General features: G+C 36.6%; 1 protein-coding gene across 1 annotated transcript in view; it reads left to right on the forward strand.

The window, feature by feature from the left end:
- Window positions 1-22,298, forward strand: part of CRB1 (crumbs cell polarity complex component 1) — a 213,444-nt gene that overhangs the window by 55,266 nt on the left and 135,880 nt on the right. The window contains exon 2 of the mRNA XM_072831284.1: window positions 15,337-15,918. Within this exon, the coding sequence (XP_072687385.1) occupies window positions 15,337-15,918 (582 nt within the window). The remainder of the gene's footprint in view (window positions 1-15,336; window positions 15,919-22,298) is intronic.

Genomic DNA, 22,298 nt, shown 5'->3' on the forward strand with positions numbered 1-22,298 from the left:
GTCTCATTAATTTTTAACACCGATTACATAATGAAATGATACTATTTTAGTTGTATTTCGTTAAAAATCTATGATTCAAGTTAATTTTACTGTTTATTTTTAGTTTTTAATTTAATTTTTATTTATAGATTTTACTAGAAGATCTAACATTGTATGTGTTAATACATAACATTAGGGACACCTGGGTGGCTCAGTGGTTGAGTGTCTGCCTTTGGCTCAGGGTGTGATCCCGGGATCCGTGATCAAGTCCCTCACCAGGCTCCCTGTGAGGAGCCTGCTTCTCCCTCTGCCTAATGTCTCTGCCTCTCTCTCTCTGTCTCTCATGAATAAATAAATAAAATCTTTCAAAAAAATACATAACATTACATCCACATTGCATTTCTATTAGACGATCAACACTTGCTATTTATTTTTATTTTTTTTTTTAATTTTTATTTATTTATGATAGTTAGAGAGAGAGAAAGAGAGAGGCAGAGACACAGGCAGAGGGAGAAGCAGGCTCCATGCGCCGGGAGCCCGATGTGGGATTTGATCCCGGGTCTCCAGGATCACGCCCTGGGCCAAAGGCAGGCGCCAAACCGCTGCGCCACCCAGGGATCCCCACTTGCTATTTAAAATGTAGTCTATGGGAGCGCCTGGGGGGTTTCATTGGTAAAGTGTCTGCCTTTGGCTCAGGTCGTGATCCCAGGGTTGGGCTCCCTCCTCAGTGGGAGTCTGCTTCTTCTTCTTCTCCCTCTGTTGTGCTTTCTTGCTCTCTCTGTCAAATGAATAAATAAAATCTTAAAAACAAATAAAATAAAATAAAATAAAATAAAATAAAATAAAATAAAATAAAATGTAGTCTATGAAAGAGGAGCAAAGCATTGGCATCCCCTGCGAGCGTATTGGGAATGTCTAGTCTCAGGCCTCATCCCAGACCTGCTGGATCAGAATAGGCAATTCTGTGAGATCCTCGGTGGTTCATATGATTGATAAAGTTGGGAAGTGCTGATCTAGATGATTGTGAGGTGTTTCTTTTTCCTGATTCTATTATCTTCCTTTAATTTTTTTTTTTTTTTTTAGTCTTGAAGTCTTCTAGGCACCCTAATCTACCACATATTAACTGCATAACCTAGGGAAGTTATTTAACATTCCTGCAGCTCACTTCTTATAAAATGGATATAATACCTCCAACCCCATAAGTTTTCTATAGGCATTAAATGAAACACTAAGGTTTACGCACTTATCTCCAGGAACTTATAGATTGGAGAGATTTGTATAATAGCAATAATAAAATTGAAAGATTATTCACTTTTGTTTCATTCTTTACTGAAAGCTTCATTCATTCATTCATTCATTCATTCATTCGTTTGTTATTTATTTATGAGAGATACAGAAAGAGAAGCAGAGACATAGGCAGAGGGAGAAGCCGACTCCCAGCAGGAAGCCCAATGCAGAACTCGATTCCAGGACCCCGGGATCATGCCCTCAGCTGAAGGCAGATGCTCAACTACTGAGCCACCCTGGCATCCCTTGTTTCATTCTTATATGGTCCATACCATTTTGGTACACAGGGCAATGGGCTAACGTTTGAAGGGCTATTTTCAGTTATTATACCAATTATGTGTATTTTTTTGTTGTTGTTTAATTGTATATAATTTACTTACTAACATTCTGGTACAAATCTAATGGATAATATTAGAACTTTCAGGCCCCTTTTTACAATTAAAATATCATGTGGCTAAATTATTCTGTACAATGGTTTTATAATTAATGTTGAAATTATATTTGTTATCATTGATCACTTAAAAAAGTGATGGCTTCATAAAGTGGAAACTTTTTTCTTTTTATTTAGAATATTTTTAGCTTTACAGTGGGATTTTCAATTTGCTAGAGGCAAAGGAGCTTAGTAAAAATGTAAGTCTATTCCATAAGTAAAAGAGGTCATTGAAAAGTCTGTCATTACTAAAAGATACATGGATTATAATAAGGTCAGAGAGTCTAGGCTTGATTAGCTCTAAATGAATTTAATGTCAAAGGAACATAATTAGACCCTTATTAACATTTTCAATGATTGACATTTAGTAAAAATGACCTTCACAATTTGCATTATTTAGTTATGTTGTAAGGATGACAAAGGGCAGGGCATCTTCTCTGAGCTAAGTGTGCGTGGTTGCAGTGTGCATTTGGTCCATCACTCCAACCCTAAGGACAAACACCAGATCCAATCTTGACCCAGGGCTTAGGCGTGTGGCCTATGTAGATGAAGACCCAGAAGGTTTGATTCTCATGGGAAAGCTTTGAAAGTAAAAGAAATCTTTAGAGAAGCAGGCCCCTGATTTCATCAGTGATAATGTTGATGAACAGAAGCTTTATGTAAAAGCACCTAGCAAAATGGTGGTCTTGTAGATTGGATTTAAAATATTTTCGTGGAAAAGTTTCTCAATAAGTTCATGGACTCTACAGAGGAGATAATAGAAGAAAGACGTTGAGATACAGGTGACACCGATGAAATTTGTCCACAGTCTTTTCAACTGGATCAGGGAAGTCATGTTTCAGAGTTTGCATGTGACTTAACTGTGATAAATATACAGTTGTCAATATTGGGCTCCTGCCTGGATTAGGAGACAAGATTCTCAGACAATGTATACTAACAACAAACTTGTATTTCCTGGAACTACAAAAAACTAAACACTCTCTTCACAATATTCTATAATCTCATTTTCCTTGGATTTATTCTTTTATTAGCATGCACCAACAAAGCATCAAATAGGTACATGGTACTTTGCTAGAAAATAGAAGGTCCCAACCATTGGACCCTGCATTGAAAGGAAATAATATTGATTAAATAATTACTTTAGACTTTTACAAGGAACTTATGTATCTTTTTTTATTCCTCATGATAATAACAATAATGATAATAATAATAATGGCTACTAATATTCACTCTGTGCCAAGTACTATTAAGCATTTTATGTACATGAACTAGTTTAATCTCCACGATAGACCTATGAAGTAGGTATCATTCTTACAGAAATGGAAACTGAGGTGCAGAAAAGTTAAGTATCTTAATAAAACCCATAGAGTTAGGAAGTGGCAGAGCCTAGGTTCAAACCCTGGCTCCAAAGTCCAGCTCTTAAGCACTATGCATGTCCTTCCCAAATGAGGAAACTGAGGCCCAGTTTTGCTAAAACCACAGATATAGCAAATAGCAGAACTAAAATTTAAACCTCTGTGTGACCGTAAAAGTATACTCTTGACATTACATGAAACTGGCCTCTGTTTAGTATTGAAGTCCACTCTAAGAAAACGATTGCCTGATTTTTCAGAGGCCATAGGAAAGCAAAGCAAAGGAAAGGTCTTATAGAGCTCATCAACTTATTTTTACTGTTCCATGTGGATCCCGTCACATCATACATCAAAGTCAGTGATTTATCTGATGATTTGCTTGATTTTATCAAAAGAGGTGAAAGTTAAGAACTTCACAGCAAGGCTTAAATGAGAATTCAAGTTTTCTTCCTCATTCATTTATTATTCAATGTGTGAGCCATTTTGGCTACATCCTGAATAAAGATGTGCCCCTCCTGCACTCATTTCTCCCGCTACCCGGCCCCAAACCCAGGATGAAATTTTATTCTCTGAAGAAAGTCTGGCCAAAGAAAACTCAACAAGCCACTTTCCTCTTTTAAACTGAAATTCTTAGATCTGGAAATTTCTACTCTATCTCCAGTAGTATTGTTTATCCCATCTATCTTAACGACTCATTATGGATGTGATTTAAAACCTAGAAGGCACCAAGTATTTGCAGTTTCAAATCCGAACTATGATTGAAAATGTTAGGTGATTCACCCAAATGTCAAGAGTCCTCCAATCAAATTTCTACAGGGAATTGAGAAGAGAGTAAATCTTGAATAAAGAATAAATTTTTCTTTGACAGCTCAATTAAGTCCCCTTTTTTAAGGCAATGGTGTTTCAATTTATAGAAATCAATTGTGGCTTTTGCAAAGTAGTTTAATAAAATATATAAAACTGTATTCTAAAAAACATCAAGGATATAAACAAAAAGCCTATGTAAAGACACGAGTTTGTTGTTTTAACAAAAGCAAATCAGGGATCCCTGGGTGGCTCAGCGGTTTAGCACTTGCCTCCGGCCCAGGATGTGATCCTGGGGTCCTGGGATCGAGTCCTGCGTCGGGCTCCCTGCATGGAGCCTGCTTCTCCCTCTGCCTGTGTGTCTGCCTCTCTCTCTCTCTCTTCTATCTGTCTCTCATGAATTAATAAATAAAATCTTTTTTAAAATAGCAAATCAAAAGTGAAATAAAGTAAAAACAACTCATTAGTGAATGTTTATTTATTAATTCATCTGTAGGAAAAGATCTTTTATGTGGAAGAATGTCAGAAACCATTCAGTAGCTGCTGCTGGAAATATCAAATTTTTATTCACAATTCCTCCATTCCTTTCCCATTTTTATTTAAATGAAATTAGATTAAATGTATATCAACATAGAAAAAAAAACCCTGTGCCTTTGCATGTTTAAAACATCACTCCATACCACAGCTAGCATATCCTTCTCCCAATCCCATCATCTGCTTCCCCAAGTCCCTCCTCATCTCTCGTAGTTTGAGGAAAAAACACAATAAAATTTGCGTCCCAGAGCAATGAGAGCAAACGGCTTTATTTGTACTGTTGGGAGTACACTGATTAGTATTTAATCTAACTCACATGAAGTGTATTGAAAATTGCCATTTTAATTCGATATGAGCTTTAACAATTGTTTCTTCCATCCCTTCTGCTGACAGAGGATAGATTTGACTTTTAAGGTTAGTATCAATAAAAATGAGAGAGATGGAGGTAGTTAGAGAATTATATGGGGAGAATTAGGTTAGTAAATCCCAAGAAAAGGGTAGGGATAGTTGTGATAAGAAGGTATTTTAAAACATGGAAAAAAACAAAACACAAACCCAACATGCTTGTGTATGTGTGCATGGGTGTACACATGCATATGTAAGGTTTATACATCAAGGGAAACCTTTAAGGTAAGGATTTTGGCAATTAATACCCTAGAAATATTCATTGAGCATTTGTTGTGCATAAACAGGCACTGGGGAGAGCACAAATATAGAGCTGATCTTCTGAGCAGTGAAAGCCTTTCACAATTCTCACTTCATGCCATATTTCTCTGAGCCAACATTTTAAGTGGTATTCAAAATACAGAGTGAGATGTTAAATATTTTCTTGTGGAAACCGAATCCTGGAGAACAGAATTTTTCTGGTTGACATTTATCTTCATTTGATCCTAAGTGTGGGTACTTTATGGGAAAAATGTCTTTGGTGTGTTGAATTAGCTCATCAACAGGCTTCCTATATAAGGATGTACTTGGGCTTATTATCCAAAATAAATTTCCTGCAGTGAAAATGTGTTAGTGGATTGTACTCTTTTTTGGGGGAGGGGGTTGTTACTGTTATTGCTATTGCTATATTTTGTACTTATCTAGTAAATTTTGTACTAAGAATGCAAAATTATCTCTAAACATCCTACAACAATAAGAGCTAACATTTATTGAGCACTTAGGATATGTCCATCAACCATTTAAATCTAGTGGTATAATCCTTGAGAAAAGCCTAAGAAGTAGGTTTTATTATTATTTTTATTTATTTATTTATTTATTTATTTATTTATTTATTTATTTAGCAGCTGAGAAAACAGGCTGTGAATGGCAGGGCAAGACTTGGTATAAGTGTGCTTTACTTTAGGGACTTTGGTCCTCCCCACTATACTGTCCTCTCATCCACTGTGGCAGATCGCTCATGGTTGGCTAATATAAAAGTTACCCAAAATATTGATAAAAAAAAACCCTGACAAGAATTTCAAATTCTTGACTGATGATTTTTAAATCAGAGAGTTACTCACCTGTTTCATAGGTAAGTGCATTAAAACCGTCAAGGACAAAGGAACAAATACTGTTTATAATAATCTCTGGGAAACTAAAATGCTCTTCTCTGAAATCACCTTGCAGTGTTTCTTTGCTCTGAATAAATATATTCCACCCTCTAACTGAGCGAAATACCACTATGGCTGTTTTCCAGGTACACTGAATTATTAGAAAATACACCTGCACGTATACATACACACACAAAATAAATATGTTAAATTCTTGGGCATTCATCTTCTTTGAAACTGGCCAAATTAGTTTTCACTTCTCTGAAAAATATTGGTATGCATACAAACATGTAAATATCTGATGAAAGTAAGTACATAGTGTGTATATACACGTTTGCACCTATATAGGCCCTAACAGTACCCAAAGAGCAAATACAATAAGAATTTCAAAAACCATAGAAAATATTTTGTTTTCCCCTGGACAGAGATTTTCAAATTGCTATTCTCAGCCCCTAGGGCTCCTTGGAGGTATCTCCTTAAAGGGCAGGAAGCCACTTGAATGGGCGGCAGGGTTTCCTTCCCTTCTTTCACCTGAGCTGGTCCATATTCCGATATTGTATTTTGGGATTATTCATGAGATTTTGCTTGAAGGAGTACTGCTGTACTTACAGAAAGAAAAGAAAAAGTCTGAAACCCACAGTTCTAGAACTTCTTATAATATCCAGTAGGTGGCAAACTTTACTGCAAGGAAACAATTTGGTGGCCTGTATAACTTGGTCTGAAAGTGTCCATTACACTTCATAACCAGCAAAGTTTCTTGCTTTGGATCTAAGTCTCAAATGGAAGCTGGAAGTAAAATTCTCAATGGTCTTTTCCCTTGGAATTAAATTACTCCAATTATAGTTTTAAGTAGTCCTATAAGGTTTTGTGTGTGTTGTGTCCATGTACATTTTGTTCTAAAGGTGTTATTCCTATGAAAATTACTTTACTGTCAACCGAGTGTTTGAACAATATACCAGGTATAATATAATAATATAAATGACAGATTTTTTCCATTAGGTGCACAAAAATGGAAAAATTACAACCCTTACTTCACGACATCATTGGTTAGTACATAGTTTGCTTTTATTTCTTTAGTGGCTATTCAGTTGTTTTTCTTTAAAGATTTATTTATTTATTTGAGAAAAAGTGCGAGGGAACAAGCATGAGCAGGAGGTGGGGCAGAGGAACAGGGAGAGAGAATCTCCAGCAGACTCTCCACGGGGCTGACCCCAGTACCCTGAGGTCATTCCCTGAGCCGAGATCAAGAGTCAGACACCTAACCGAGTCACCCAAGTGTCCCTAGTTATTTTTAAAAATGCGATAAATTGCGATTCATTTATATGTTTGAGAAATATAATTTTCTTTTTGAGAGGCAACTGTCTTTGCTTATTCACCATAGTCAGTTAATAATGTATAGGTCATGGGCTACATGCATTTCCAAGAGGGCCAGTTAGCATCTTGCTTATGGACGCACAATAAACCCAGGAAGCAAAGGTGCAAATGGTGCCAATATTTATTTATTCAGCAATTTATTCAGTAGTACTATAATTTATTCAGTAATACTATAAAAGTCTCTAAAGGTTATAAGGGAAACAATAGTCTCCTTTTCACCATGGCCATTCCTCCTTTTTACTCCTACTTTGCACTCCCCAGAAGCAACTACTTAAAACTCTCAGTTATTTCCTACTGTTTTTATTTACATATGTGTAAATAATAGGCTGAGTTTTTCTCTCATTTTATTTTATTATTTATTTATCTATCTATTTATTTATTTAGAGCATGGGAGGCAGCAGGGGGTAGGGGGTGAGCAAAGACAGAGGGAGAGAATCTTAAGCAGGCTCCATACTCAGGGTGGAGTCCGAGGTGAGGCTCCATCTCCCAACCCTGAGATCATGACCTGAACCAAAATCAAGGGTCAGAAACTTAACCAACTGAGCCACCAGGCTCCCCTCCCCACCAGGCATCAACTCTTGGAACTTTCTAGGGTAAAAGTAGATTTAATTTTCCTGCAGTTCTCAAAAAAAAATAAATAAAATAAATAAATAATTTTCCTGCAGTTCTCAACCACACACACCCACAGCCCCCAGCACACATGCAACTCTACTGTTTTACCTAAATTATTATATTATGATCATTATTGCTATCATAAAGAACTCTGCAACTACATAGTATATTACATAGTATATTACGATTTCATTTCCCCTCTTGCACAGTATTTTCCCTAGAATTAATACTAGTAAGGGTTTAAAAAGCTTGTTCTGTTTAGTTTTCCATTACCTCTCTTCTATATACGTACTCTGCATTTTTCTTCTCAGAGCTCCACCTTCTCTCTGCTCTCAGTACTGGTTAATCTCTATGCTGGTAGCATATGTATAGTCCAGGGAGCAATTTTGGGTAAAATGTCTTGCTTTTTTTTTATTTATTAGATCCCTTGTATGTTAGGTTTCATGTCTCTCATCTTCTTGGTTACACTCACTTTCATGGAGCATACCTTCCTGAAAGGTGAGCGTGGAAGTTGAAAATTTAAATTTCTGAATCTCCTTCCTCTCCTTACTGTCTTCACCCCTCCCCCATTTCCTTTCTTCTCTTATTTTGAAACTCTTCGCCTGATCCTTTATTCCCCTACTTTCTACCTCTCATTTCCAATGTCTTAGTATTTTTCTTTTGAGCCTGGTAGATTTTCCTCAACATTATCTTTCAATACTCAACTGAATTTTTTATTTCTATCACTGTATCTTAAATTTTTTTAAAATTTTTATTTATTTATGATAGTCACACAGAGAGAGAGAGAGAGGCAGAGACACAGGCAGAGGGAGAAGCAGGCTCCATGCACCGGGAACCAGACGTGGAATTCAATCCTGGGTCTCCAGGATTGCGCCCTGGGCCAAAGGCAGGAGCCAAACCGCTGCGCCACCCAGGGATCCCCTGTATCTTAAATTTTATAGACCTCTTTTGTACTCTAGAAGTTTATTTTAATAATCACCTATACTTTTTCCATTGCTGCACTATCCTTTCTTAATTCTGAGTATATTAATTCTCAAATTTTCATAAATTGTTGTCTATTCCTTGAATCGTTTGTCTCTTCCAGTTAATAAAAAAAACTCTTGTGTGTGTGAGTTTTGGTCTTAATGTTTTATCTTAGAAGTTTTTGGGATGCCTGGGTGGCTCAATGGTTGAGCATCTGCCTTCGGCTCAGGGCATGATCCCTGTGTCCTGGGATTGAGTCCCACATCAGGCTCCTTGCTTCTCCCTCTGCCTATGTCTCTGCCTCTCTCTTTCTGTATGTCTCTCATGAATAAATAAATAAAATCTTTAAAAAAAGATTATCTTAGAGGTTTTCCTTCATGTGTTAATATTATACAATCTGTTCATATTAAAGAGGTACTGTTGATTCTTCAGCTGAAGATACGTATAAGATATGGGGATGTTTGTTTATAATTATTCTTTAGATTATAATAGTAATATAATTTAAAGTATAATTAATGAACAGTAATGCCCTATATGCCTATATATATTTCATATATACTCTTGTGTTTGCTTAAAAAGAGCTATTTAAAAGCACTTTTTATTTCATGTCTCAGAGCTTTCTAGCTTATTAGGATTTATTCTTGAGCGATTAGGCCAGTGCATTTCAATGAGTGACAGCCAATATCAGCATTTGTAAGTATTTTCTCTCAGGCTGGTCAAGAGGAATAATTGTTTCCTGCATGGGGAGTAAATCTGGCTGCCGGCATTTTTTAGAACTGAATTGAAAATGAGGTTGAGGAGTGTCTCACAATTCTTTGTGTAGATATTCACTTCATCCTCTCATTTTCAGAGCAGACCCGGCCACTCCCACACCACCACTACTTGTGTCTATGTCTTTGAATCGCCTTCATGGGGGAAGGGCAGTTATGTAGTTTCCTGGGGTGGAAGAAGGGAGATGAGAATCTAACTCTGCTTTTGGTAAGTTTTCCAAACAACCTTTCTCCATTTTCAGCACCACTTGGGTACCTGGAGCCTCTAACTGGGGGCTTCTATGACATAAACTGGCTTGCTTCTAAGGTTTCTTTCCCCTGTAAGAAAGGGGTTTTGCTAATTCTGGTAAGCTAAGTCTATCACAACTGACCCATGTGCAGTCTAGCTTCCATTTATGTATGAGTGTATGTATATGGGTATTTATTGCTGTCTCCTCAACCTCTCTCCTGGCTCTTGTGAGTCTGACAATTGAATTCCTCTTTGTCCTTTTTTTTCTAGGAGTTTTTTTGTCTAATTTATTGAGGTATAATTTACATACAATAAAATTAACCCAATTTCCATGGCAAACACATATGGTCAATAGCTATTACCACAATCATGACACAGAATATTTCCATGAAACTCCTTCATGCCCCTTTACAGTTAGTTCCCTTCATCTGGTGAGCTGTTTTCCATCATTATAACTTTGCCTTCTCTAGAACATCATAAAATTGAATCATACAACTGATAGTCTTTGTGTCTGGTTTCTCTTACTTAATATAATACTTTAAAGATTTCTCCATATTGTTCACTGGGTCAATAATTTGCCCATTTTATTCCTGAGTAGTACTCCAATGTGTGATATGTTAAAATTTATTTCCCAGCTGATGGGCATTTGGATTTTTTCCAGTGTTTGGCATTATGAATAAAGCCATGAATTTTGCAAGCATGTTTTTGTGTGGATATTATGTTTTCATTTCCTTGGGGGATATATTTAGGAGTGGATTTGCTGAATAAGTGTATGTCTAAATTAATAAGATACTTGGAAACTGTTTTCCAAGGTGGCTGCGCCATTTTGCATTCCCACCAGCCATGTATGAGATATATGACTGACATAGCTGTACAACAACAGTAAAAGTAGTCTCATAAGGTATGATGCATTACTAAAGATAAAAAGGATATTTTATGAATATTTGAGGGTCAAACCAGCAGGACGATGTAACCATTTTAAATTTCTATGAACATAGAACATAGCTTCAGAATATAGAAGTGAAAATTGTCAGAACTAAAAAAGAAATAGGAAATTCATATTCACTATAGGAGATTTCAGTGCATTAATCTCAATGAAGAGAAATAGTAGAAAAATCCCCAATGCTATAGAATTTCTGAATAATACAGTTAACAATTTGATATAATTGATTTTTATGGATTTTCCATAGGTCAAAGAAGAAATCACCATGAAAATTAGGAAATATTTTTATTTGAATGATATTGAAAATAAATTTATAGGAAATGCAGTAAAACTGTGCTTACAATAGAAATTTTAGTCCTAAATTAATAAATTAGAAATACATGAAAAAGTAAATAGCAATTAAACTCAGAGCAAGTCGAATTAAGAAAAAGGCAGAAGCAGAAACCTAAGATAGAAAACAAGGAGAAACTATACAGTCAAAGGCCAATATATGAAAACACTAATACAACTGGTAAAACACAGGCAAGAATTATTGGTGAGGGTATGAAGGAGACTTCCTGTCAATATCTTGTATTGCTAATTTTTGTCATTTGACCATTCTAGTGGCCATTCTAGATATTGTTTTTAGTTTCAGTTTCTCTAATAATAAATGATGTTGAGCATTTTTAAATATGCTTATTTGCTGTCTCTTTATGTCTTTCATGGAATTTTGGAAAGAACAGAATTAAACATTCATGTGCATATCATCATATTTACATAAGAAACTCTACCCAATAAGTATCCTAACTCCTAAAATAATGCAGTAAAAAGAAATGGACTTTAGAGTCAGACAAATCAGAAGTTTAAATCCTACCTCTCTTTGACACTATGCAAATGACTTAGTCCTTATAAAATTTGGCTTTCCATCTGTAAAGGGCTTTACCAAATATTATAAGAAATCCATTTTAAAAGTTGTATTGGAAGGGCATTGGGAATAAATGCTAATTTCCTTTGCTGTCTTTCTACACAAATGCTTCATTTCTTTTTTTTTTTTTTAAGATTTTATTTATTTATCCATGAGAAACACACAGAGAGAGGCAGAAACACAGGCAGAGGAAGAAGCAGGCTTCATGCAAGGAGCCCAATGCCAGACTCGATCCCTGATCCCAGGATCAGGCCCTAAGCCAAAGGCAGATGCTTAACTGCTGAGCCACCCAGGCATCCCCAAATACTACATTTCATGGCTTAAATGATAATGCTTGATTATTAAAGGAAGGAAAAAAATCACCATCACTAACAAAACAAAAATAAATGGAAAACCTAAATTCATAAATACCCTTGATAGTGGAGTTAAGAGGGCAGCTACAGTATTTAATTGAATTTTTTCAGGTTGGACACAGGAACTTTAAATGCTTCCAAAAGTTAAAACTTATTAAATAAAGACCTACAAATGACCAGCAGACACACGAAAAAATGCTCAACATCACTCAGCATCAAGAAAATACAAATCAAAATCACAATGACATACCAGTTCACACCAGTCAGAATGGCTAAAATTAACAAGTCAGGAAATGACAGATGTTGGTGAGGATGCAGAGAAAGGGGAAGTCACTGTTGGGAATGTAAGCTGGTGCAGCCACTCTGGAAAACGGTCTGATGTTTACTCAAAAAGTTGAAAATAGAGCTACCCTACAACCAAGTAATTGCACTACTAGGTATTTACCCCAAAGATACAAATGTAGTGATCCAAAGGGGAGCCTTCACTCCAATGTTATATCCAAAATAGCCAAACTATAGAAAGATCACAGGTATCCATCAACAGTTGAATGTGTAAAGATGTGGGAGATATCCAGATATAGATATAGATACAGATATAGATAGATATAGATAAATTTATATATTTATATATTTAATGGAAATAATTATATTTTCCATTGGTTATTATATATATATTTAATAATATATATATAAACTCCAACATATATATATACACATATATATACACATATATATATGTATATATATAGGAGTATTACTGAGCCATTGAAAAGATTGAAATCTTGCCATTTGCAATGACATGGATGGAACTAGAGGATATTAAACTAAGCGAAATAAGTCAATCAGAGAAAGACAATTATCATATGATCTCCCTCATATGTAGAATTTAAGAAACAAAACAGAGGAACATAGGGGAAGAAAGGAAAAAATAAAACAAGATGAAGTCAGAGAAGGAGACAAACCATAAGAGACTCTTAATCATAGGAAACAACTGAGGGTCACTTACTGGGTGATGGACATTAAGGAGGGCATGTGATGTGATGAGTACTGGGTGTTATATAAGACTGCTGAATCACTGACCTCTACCTCTGAAACTAATAATGCATTATATGTTAATTAAATTGAATTTAAATTAAAATAAATAAATATTTCTTTATATCCTCCCCATTTTTTCTGTCCCACATCCTCTCATGTTTTTCTTATTATTGACAGAGAATGTCAATACCCCTCATGCTTTAGTTCTCTCTTTTGCAGATAATATCCTTCCTTCACTTGCATTCACCAACAAAGTCATCTCAAGTGCCTTTTCTTCAACGAGGCTTTCCCTGGTACACTTTCCCTGGCCCCTGTGATTACACAGCACCCTTTCATGTTTCTGTTGTGACATTTTCCCCCTTCCTTCCCATAAGTATGTACTGAGCACCTGCGACGTGACAGGTAATATTGTAGACCCTGGAAATACAGAGAGACAAGGTCTCCTCCTTTTCTCCATGGAGCTAACATTCTAATGAAGAAAACAGAAAACAAACACACACACACAAAGGAATAACAGCATGTATAGCATAGCAAACAAAACAATAAAATTTAGAAAAAGAGTTTAGAATTTAGAAAGCTCTCAGGAAGTGACACTAAGACATCACATTTGAAGATGTGATAGGAAAGCCAGCATCTGAAAAAAACAAAAACAAAAACACAAAAGTATAAGAATGATTAGTTGAATTTTTCTCAAGGAGGTAGAAAACATTTGCTCTCCGATCAACCCTCTAGAGGAAAATTGTTGGCTGCCAGAAAGACCCCATAAGAAGATAATTATAAAAATCTTCATGCTCTGATATGATGTACCAAGTAGTCATTTCTTTTCAGTATCTCTGCATCGCCCTGTTGGTGGCCACACCATGTTATGAGAGCCACTTCTCTTTTTGCGGGAAGAGAGGGAAAAGATTTATCATTACATATTTCTCAAAGTTTACACACTATTTTCTCCTGGCAACAGTTGATTTATGTCTCATGTCCTAAGAGCAAGCTCTCCATTTTGTACCTTTTTTTATTACAAGCTTGTACCGTTGCCGGCTACTATATTTGTGAGCAATATTGTGAGAAAGGAAGTAAAAATAAGAGAATGATATAGTAGATGAATCCACATGCAAGACAGTGTTTTGTGGGATAATACAATTGAGTTGACAAACCATAAACCTTCTCTGTGATTAAGAACATACCAATGCTGTGATCATAATACATGTATATTTGGTGAAAACTTCTACACGTACACATATCTAATGAGTATGGCAAAAAATTAAAGAATTGTTGTTTTTCCTTTGGTTATTATCCCAATTAGTGCTTCAAAAATGGATGTCTAGAACAGAGATGCTTTAAGAAAAGCAAAAGTCCATAAACTTTACTACATCTATTTCCTCGCAGAGGGATTTAATTTGTCATCTGTAAGATGTGCATAATAACACCGTGTTGCTGTGCAGATCAGAAATCATTTATGTGAAATATCTGGCAAGCTTGGTGCAAAGAGTAGGGCTTCAACAAATAGTTGGTCTTTTATTTTGTTTTAATATTTTCATTTCTTTATGCTTTTATTCTTATTTTTTAAAGATTTTACTTATTAATTCATGAGAGACACACACAGGGGTGGGGGTGGCAGAGACACAGGCAGAAGGAGAAGTAGGCTCCGCGCAGGGAGCCCAACGTGGGACTCGATCCCAGGTCTCCATGATCACACCGTGGACTGAAGGTGGCACTAAACCACTGAGCCACCAGGGCTGCCCTATGCTTTTCTTTTTAGAACAAAATGATCATTGTGATAAAGCAGGTAAACCAAGTTGTAACATTCACTTAAATATTGGTTTCAGTTAGACTATATTCAGAGACAATTTTGTGCCTTATTTCCCAGTATACTCCAAAATCCTCCATGAGAGGATGTGAATTTCAAAAGCGTGTGTGTATAGGACAATTTAACAGTTGCTTCAATTCACCCCCATTGCTCAACGGCACTTGACCTGGAGAAAGGGACGTGGAGAAGCAAAGGATCTCGAACCAGCTATTTTTGTTTCTTATTAGTAATGATATGGAAAGATTTGACAAATCATTATTAATGAAAAACCTCATTAGACATTATTTGACAAAACTCATCCAAAGAATGCAGCCAACTGTTTTTCATTAATGAGTTTGAGATGGCGTAGGAGCAGAAAGACGATCTTTAATTTTATCCTTAGCCATTTATTTGTAAACTTCATCTTGGTATTTTTTATTTCCTTGTAGATTCCTTTTGCAATAAAAATGACACCAGGTGCCTCTCAAATTCTTGCCCAAACAATTCAACATGCGATGATTCTTCAAAAGACAACAATTGCCATTGTTCAGATGCAGCCATTCATGTGGACAAAGACTGTGACAACATGAGGAATCCATGCTTCTCCAATCCTTGTCAAGGAAATGCCACTTGTGTGAACAACCCAGGAGAAAGGAGCTTTCTCTGCAAATGTCCCCCTGGTTTTAGTGGGACAACCTGTGAAACCGCCATTGTTTACTGCGGCATAAACCCCTGTCAACACGGAGGTATTTGCCATCAGGACCCTGTACATCCTATCTGCGTCTGCCCTGATGGATATTTTGGAAGATTCTGTGAAAACGATCTTGATGAGTGTGCTTCCAGCCCCTGCCACAATGGGGCCATGTGCCAGGATGGAATCAATGGCTATTCCTGCTTCTGTGTCCCAGGATATCAAGGCAGGCTCTGTGACCTGGAAGTGGATGAATGTGTCTCAGATCCCTGTAAGAATGAAGCTACATGCCTCAATGAGATAGGAAGATACACTTGTATCTGTCCCCGTGATTATTCCGGTAAGTGTTATCTCATTGGAATACCAGAGGATGCAATTAGCTTTCCCTTTTTTTTTAATATGACAGAAGCAGAGGTGACTTCTTATGTCTCATCCAATTGCTTATGAAAATGGTCTTGGCAGGAATTAATCACTAGGTAGAAAGCTTCCTAAACCACCGAAAGTCCTCGGAGCCTGAGTGTTTGCCAACTGTCACTGTTGTTGTTCTAGATGGAGCCGTTACATTATTTAAATCTTATTTTCAGTCTAGAATTAGTGGGCTCTATGGGGCCTAGATTTCCAGGTCAAGGCCCTTCAAGTTTCCTCATGAGAAGATTTCTTTTGTCCTTGCTGAAGTGTGTCTGCAAATGCCCAAAGCCTGCCATGGCAGCCTCCTGGGAAGGCGGGCCATGAGATGGATAGATGTTAGGGGACTCTAAAGTGCAACCAACAGATCAGTGATAATAAGGCTGCATGGCAAATAAGATAAACCATAATTTTATTAATAAAGAAGTCACTTTTTAAAAAATAAATAAGTCACTTCTTGTTTAATTTCTTGGAAATAGCCAATAGTAGTACCTCATATCTACTAACAAAGTTTCTGTCGACGTGGTATGTTATTACAGAATTACAAGATGACCATTCCCCACTAAAAGGGTCATGCTATTTATTATCCTCATGCTCAGTCTCTGTGGTTCCCATCCTCCTAAACCAGTTACCCATTTTAATCACTTCTTCATGGTGACCATCTTTCTTGCATTGTTTTCCTTTTTGGATTCTTTACAGTAAGGGAACAACTCATGTAGTCTATGCTTTCTCACATTCATTCATTCTAACTTCTGCTCCCCACTTTCCTGTGCTTCCTGACTCACATCTTTGTGGCATTATTCACATTTTAATGCCACTATCCCCTTATCTCTTGCCACTTTTGTAACCTCCTGTGGTATCTGGCTTTCAGCTTACCTTCTTCTCTCAACCCTTTCACACTACTTTGTCTTGCCATTATTTTTCCAAACATGTTAATAAGCAATACAATCATTTGGAAAGTACTCCTCTTCAAAATTTATACCAGAACCCTCCAGTATCATCTGCTAATATTACCCGTTCTAGAAATATCTCTTTTATAAAGTAGCTATATCCCTAGCTGCTCCCTTTCCCTTGATCCCCACCTACAACCAATCTTCAAAATCCATTTGGACATCCAAGATGTCTTCCAATGAGCTCATCCACTCTGTTACCAATGCCTTGGCTCATGTTCTCCTCATTTTGTGTATGCTTACTATACCACCTCCTAGACTCTACCTCCAGCCTCAAGTTGTTCTGAACAGTGACTCTGAAATCATCCTTCTAAAATAGCTCTCACTGTACCATTCCTTCTGAAGAAACTTGAAAGCTTCCCAACACGCAGAATAATTTTAACTTCTCATGGAAAACCCTTCACAGTGTGTTCCTTACATATAAGCCATATCTCTATAACCTCTTCCCCCAAAGCATTCCATTTTCCTGAACTGTCCTCATTTTTTCTTCAAGTGGTTTCCCTCCCTCTGGGATGTCCTTCCTCAATTCAGTGTCTACTCTGTGAAGCTCTGGACTTTCAGTACTTCATTCACCTCACACCTCAAGAAGCATTTCTGATTTACTGTCTGCTGATATAATACTTTTAAGCTGTTATGGTAATTATTATTACTTCCGTAGTGGTTTGCACCTCTATTGAAGAACTCTGTCCTGTTCTTCAGATAAATGTATTTTTGTCTCCTCCCACTGAAGTATTAGTTCCTAAAGGACAGAAGTCACGTCTCATATTTATACATCCATACATCAATATTTTGGGGTATTTATTATATGTCAGTCGTTGTATTAAGAAGAAGCACTGTTCCCAAGGTATAATAAATAATGGCTGCTTAATAAACCATTTCTGAATTGTTCTAATTGTCTGAATTGTTTTCATATATTTCTTGGCACCTTTTGTTGGTAATGAAACTAAGGTAAATAGATTAACGTTTACCTTCTGGGTACATATGTTTTGATGGTAAAATGATGTGTTAAGTAGAAATTTATTTTATTGATTGCCTTTCATTACCAATACTAAGCTAAAAGTTATGAGGAACAGTGGCGAGGCTTTATGAAACAGTACTTAGTCGTGGAAATCTCCATATTTATATCCCAAATCCTCATATCCATTGTTGAAAATTGAGTTACAGCAATTTAAATTTCAGTTTTTAAAATTTTTGTGTAAACATAAGAAATAAGTTTTTGTGGGGCTGGTGTAGTATTGTTTTTGTTTATAATGGACACTTTTTAATAAAGAATTTATTTATTTATTTATTTATTTATTTATTTATTTATTTATTTGAGAGACGGAGAGAAAGTGGGCAAGAGAGAGAACACAAGCATGGTAAGGGGCAGAGGGAGAAGCAGGCACTTCACTGAGAGCCCAACTCGAACCCAGGACCCTGGGATCATGACCTGAGCCAAAGTCAGCAGCTTAACTAACTGGGCCACCGAGGCACCCTTATAACAGACACATTTAAAGACCACTATGGTTTATTAAGATAGTGTCTTCTATTTCCTGCTGCTAGTATGCTATTGCAAATGGTAACTAAAAGAAACACACATGAGATCAGAGAAATGTTTCAGCCACTTTCCCTATAGTGTTTTGAAATAGTCTTATGATTGCAAAACACAGCTTGAAAAATGATGTTTTACAATGTGTTCTTACTTTTTACATTTCAATTAATTGGATTATAATGAATCCTTTCAGTGGTATAAATTTAGGCATAAAAGATGTCAAGGGTATATTCCAAATGTAGTAAGGTACCTACATTATAAGGCACTTTACTCTACAATGAATTAATTTATACTGCGGATATATCATATTCCTATTGGGCCCAATGAAAATCAATGCTTTTTTCTCACCGTAACACTAGCTCAGAGCCCACAACGAGGACACTTCCCTTGCCCAAACCGTGGTATAATAGAGTTGTTCTTATTTGACTATGTTCCTCTCCTGTTTTCTAAGAAATCAGCTAAATTTTATTATTTTAGCTCTGCTGACATAAATGTAACTTGCTTACAGTTTAAATGACACCCATCAGGCAGTAAGAATCATGTCTGTTATTAGCTGGTTAGGGTTATTCGGACACAAAGGTGTGATTTTAGGCTTGATCACCAATCTCCACAAGTAAAATAGCCTGTATTCTGGGAGCTCATCAGTGGTTTCCAGCCCTGACTAGACATTAGCCATTAGCTAGAAAGATCTGAAACAAAGATGCTCAGATTCCACCTTCGGAGGGTCAAATTTAATGGACAATTCTAATGTATAGCTAAGGCTGGGAGCCAGAAATTAGATTTATGTGAACTTAATTTAGAAACTTTTCTTGCAATATCCCATCATTTAGACCCACAAGAAGGCTGGCCTACTTCAGTGCCGTCTCATGGCTACTAGTGCTTGTGGCAATTAATGAGAAACCCAAAGAAGGTCTATAGGACCAAGGCCAATTAATGAGAAACCCAGAGAAGGTCTCTAGGACCAAGGGAAAGGCCAGAGCTGGGAAGAGAAGAAAAAGACTATTAGTAATCAGCATGGATACATAGGTACTCTGGCTCAACCCAGACCTTCCAATGAATCCTGGAAACTATTACAATAACCTAGCTGCTGTGTGCTACATCCAAATTTAGAGGCTCATAAAGAACATGGCTTACAGGAAAAAGCCTGTGCTCCTCAGAGCAGCAAAGTAAGAAAACGTAATAAATTTTAAAAGACAGGGAGGTAGGAGAGGAAAAAGAGCAGTAGCAGACGGAGAGAGGGTTCCCACTGTGGGAATCCTGCTCTGTGCTCTCCGCTGTGCTTCCTAAGTGGTGATTCATGAACTCCAGAAATAGGCTCAGAGAGAGGCACTGAAGATGCTGGGGAGAATATGGAAGGCATAAGCAAAAACTCTACTTTAAGCTGGAAGTACACAGCTGCAAACTTTTTTTAATGAAAAGAATATTCAGCCTTGAGCATGTGACTGCTTTTAGTTCAAGATTTTGCAATGTATCATTCTTTCACTGGGATCTTTCTTTAAAATGAGCAGATTGACAACTGAACATTTTCACTAATTTAAGATGCCTGTAATATGAGAAAAAAGGGGCTACAAGAGGATAGGGAAAAGGCAATTCGATGCATGATGAAGCAAAACAGTGTAGGCAAATATCTATTTCCTCTGTTAAAAAATGGGTTGTTGGCATAAAACAATCTTGTGGAAAATAAGAAAAAAACCACTTCGTCAAATTTACTTATTGACTGGAAGATGCATCTTTGTCTCGGAAATGAAAACATGGAAAAAAATTCATTTTATATTCAAGAAAAGGTGTTAGCATGTGGAGACTAGTGAGAACACTATTTAGCAGACTAGTTAGGTAGAAAGCCACTGCAATGCCAGGGGTAAGACATTAGGACCTGGCCTGGAGCACTAACTGTAAGGATGAAGGGGAAGGTGGGTATGGGCGTTCCTAAGAAAAAGACTCACTTGCCATTTATTAAAGCCAGGATATTCCCAAATGTATTGTATCCAAGAAAAGCTTAAAGTCTCTAATATGAAAGATAAGAATGCATTACAAGTTCAATTTCCATTTCCAACTGAATAAATGTATCTCTATCATTGGTTCTCAAAGTTTAGCCTGCATCAGACTCACCCAGAGAGCTTATGAAAATATAGTTTTTGATTTAGTGAATTTGTGGTGGGGCCTGTGCATTTTTTACAAGTTCCCATGTGATACTGCTGCTGCTGCTGCTGCTGCTGGTGGTATGGGAACCACACTTTGAGAAACCACTGATGCAGGCAATTACGTGGATTTTCATGTGACAATACAAAGTTGTGTGTGTGTGTGTGTGTGTGTGTAGTACTTATTGATAGTTCTGGATAAATGATATGAATGAAAATAGATATCTATTGAATTCATTCAGTCATTAATTTTGTCAAAATACATACTCACATATATATATTTATTGAGTTAGCTATTGTTACAGGTTCTGTGAATATAAGAACAAAGAAAAGTGATGAAAAAGTCCTCCTACATTCTAGAGAGAAGAGATAGACACGTATAAGATAAGTAATAAATAAAATATATGGCAGGTTATGTGGTGATAAAGACAGTGGATTAAAGTAAAAGTGAAACAAAATGGGGGAATTAGGAATTGAACTTTAGGTTGAATGACCAGAGAAGGTCTTACTAAGAAGGTGACACATGAATAAAGTTCTAGAGAGGTAAGAAAGGGAGTCAGGCAAATGTCTTGTGGAGTAGCATTCGAGGCAGAGGAACAGCAGATGCAAAGACCCTCAGGTCAAGAGCACTGAAATGTTTGAGAAGAAGCAATGAAGCTGATGTGCCTGGAGTGGAGTGAACAAGGCGAAGGAGACATAATAGACTATTGGGGCTTGTGGGCCATTGTAAGGACTTTGACTCTGCTCTTAATAAAATGAGAAGTTGTTGTATAGTTTTGAGCAGAGGATTGAAATAATTTGATTTACATTTTAAGAAAATCACCCGCCTGGTTATGTTGAGCATATTTTGAACCAGGTGTTTCGGTAGAACTGGGCGCCCAACAATACAAGAATCCAGGTCACTGGACTATTATTAAATAGGAAAAGACAAAAGAATAGTATCAAGTTTTAACAACAACATCATTTTTCCTCTTTTAAAATTTAAGATAAGAATCCACACCGAAGGTTCGTGGATCATGCCAACAAAATATGAGCGTACCTTTCCTGTCCTGCTCTCTATTGCCCTCTGGTGGGACTTCTAGATTATTCCTGACAGGTCTCTCCAGACTAGTTGGCGCAGCAGGGTGGTTTTCCTCACTAGTTCATATCAACCCCAGTGTCATACAGTCTATCACATGCACACCTGGAACTTCTTCTACCTCTCTGCATTACATGGTTACTCATTTATAATTTCCTATCAGAACTTCTTCTATTAATCATTTTTTAATGTTCTTTTCCGTATCTTCTCCAATAGTCCTCATCCATGCTGATGAAGAAGACTAACAGGTATGATGTCGCTAACTCTGATGCTGCCATTCCAGTGGCATTTATCAAAAGCATAATTTGAATTTCAGTCAATGTGGAGATTTGAATCTAGGCTTAATGTTCCATCCTTTCTAAATATATTTTTGATCAACTAAACCACACTTCTAATGTCATTTTTTATGACAAATCATACAGATAATTTAATGTTCATGAAAATAATGTGGGCAAATAAACATTATATCATAAAATATAAGCTTATTTCATGAGAAAAATTGCTATTAGCATTATGTTTACCACTATTACTGAAAGTTTTGTACTGATTACAAATTTAATACATAAATCATTTGATGAACTTAAATCAATTTATTGGGAATAAGTATTAATAGTCATT

The sequence above is a fragment of the Canis lupus genome, chromosome 6 (genome assembly GCF_048164855.1).
Source record: "Canis lupus baileyi chromosome 6, mCanLup2.hap1, whole genome shotgun sequence".
Lineage (NCBI taxonomy): Eukaryota > Metazoa > Chordata > Mammalia > Carnivora > Canidae > Canis > Canis lupus.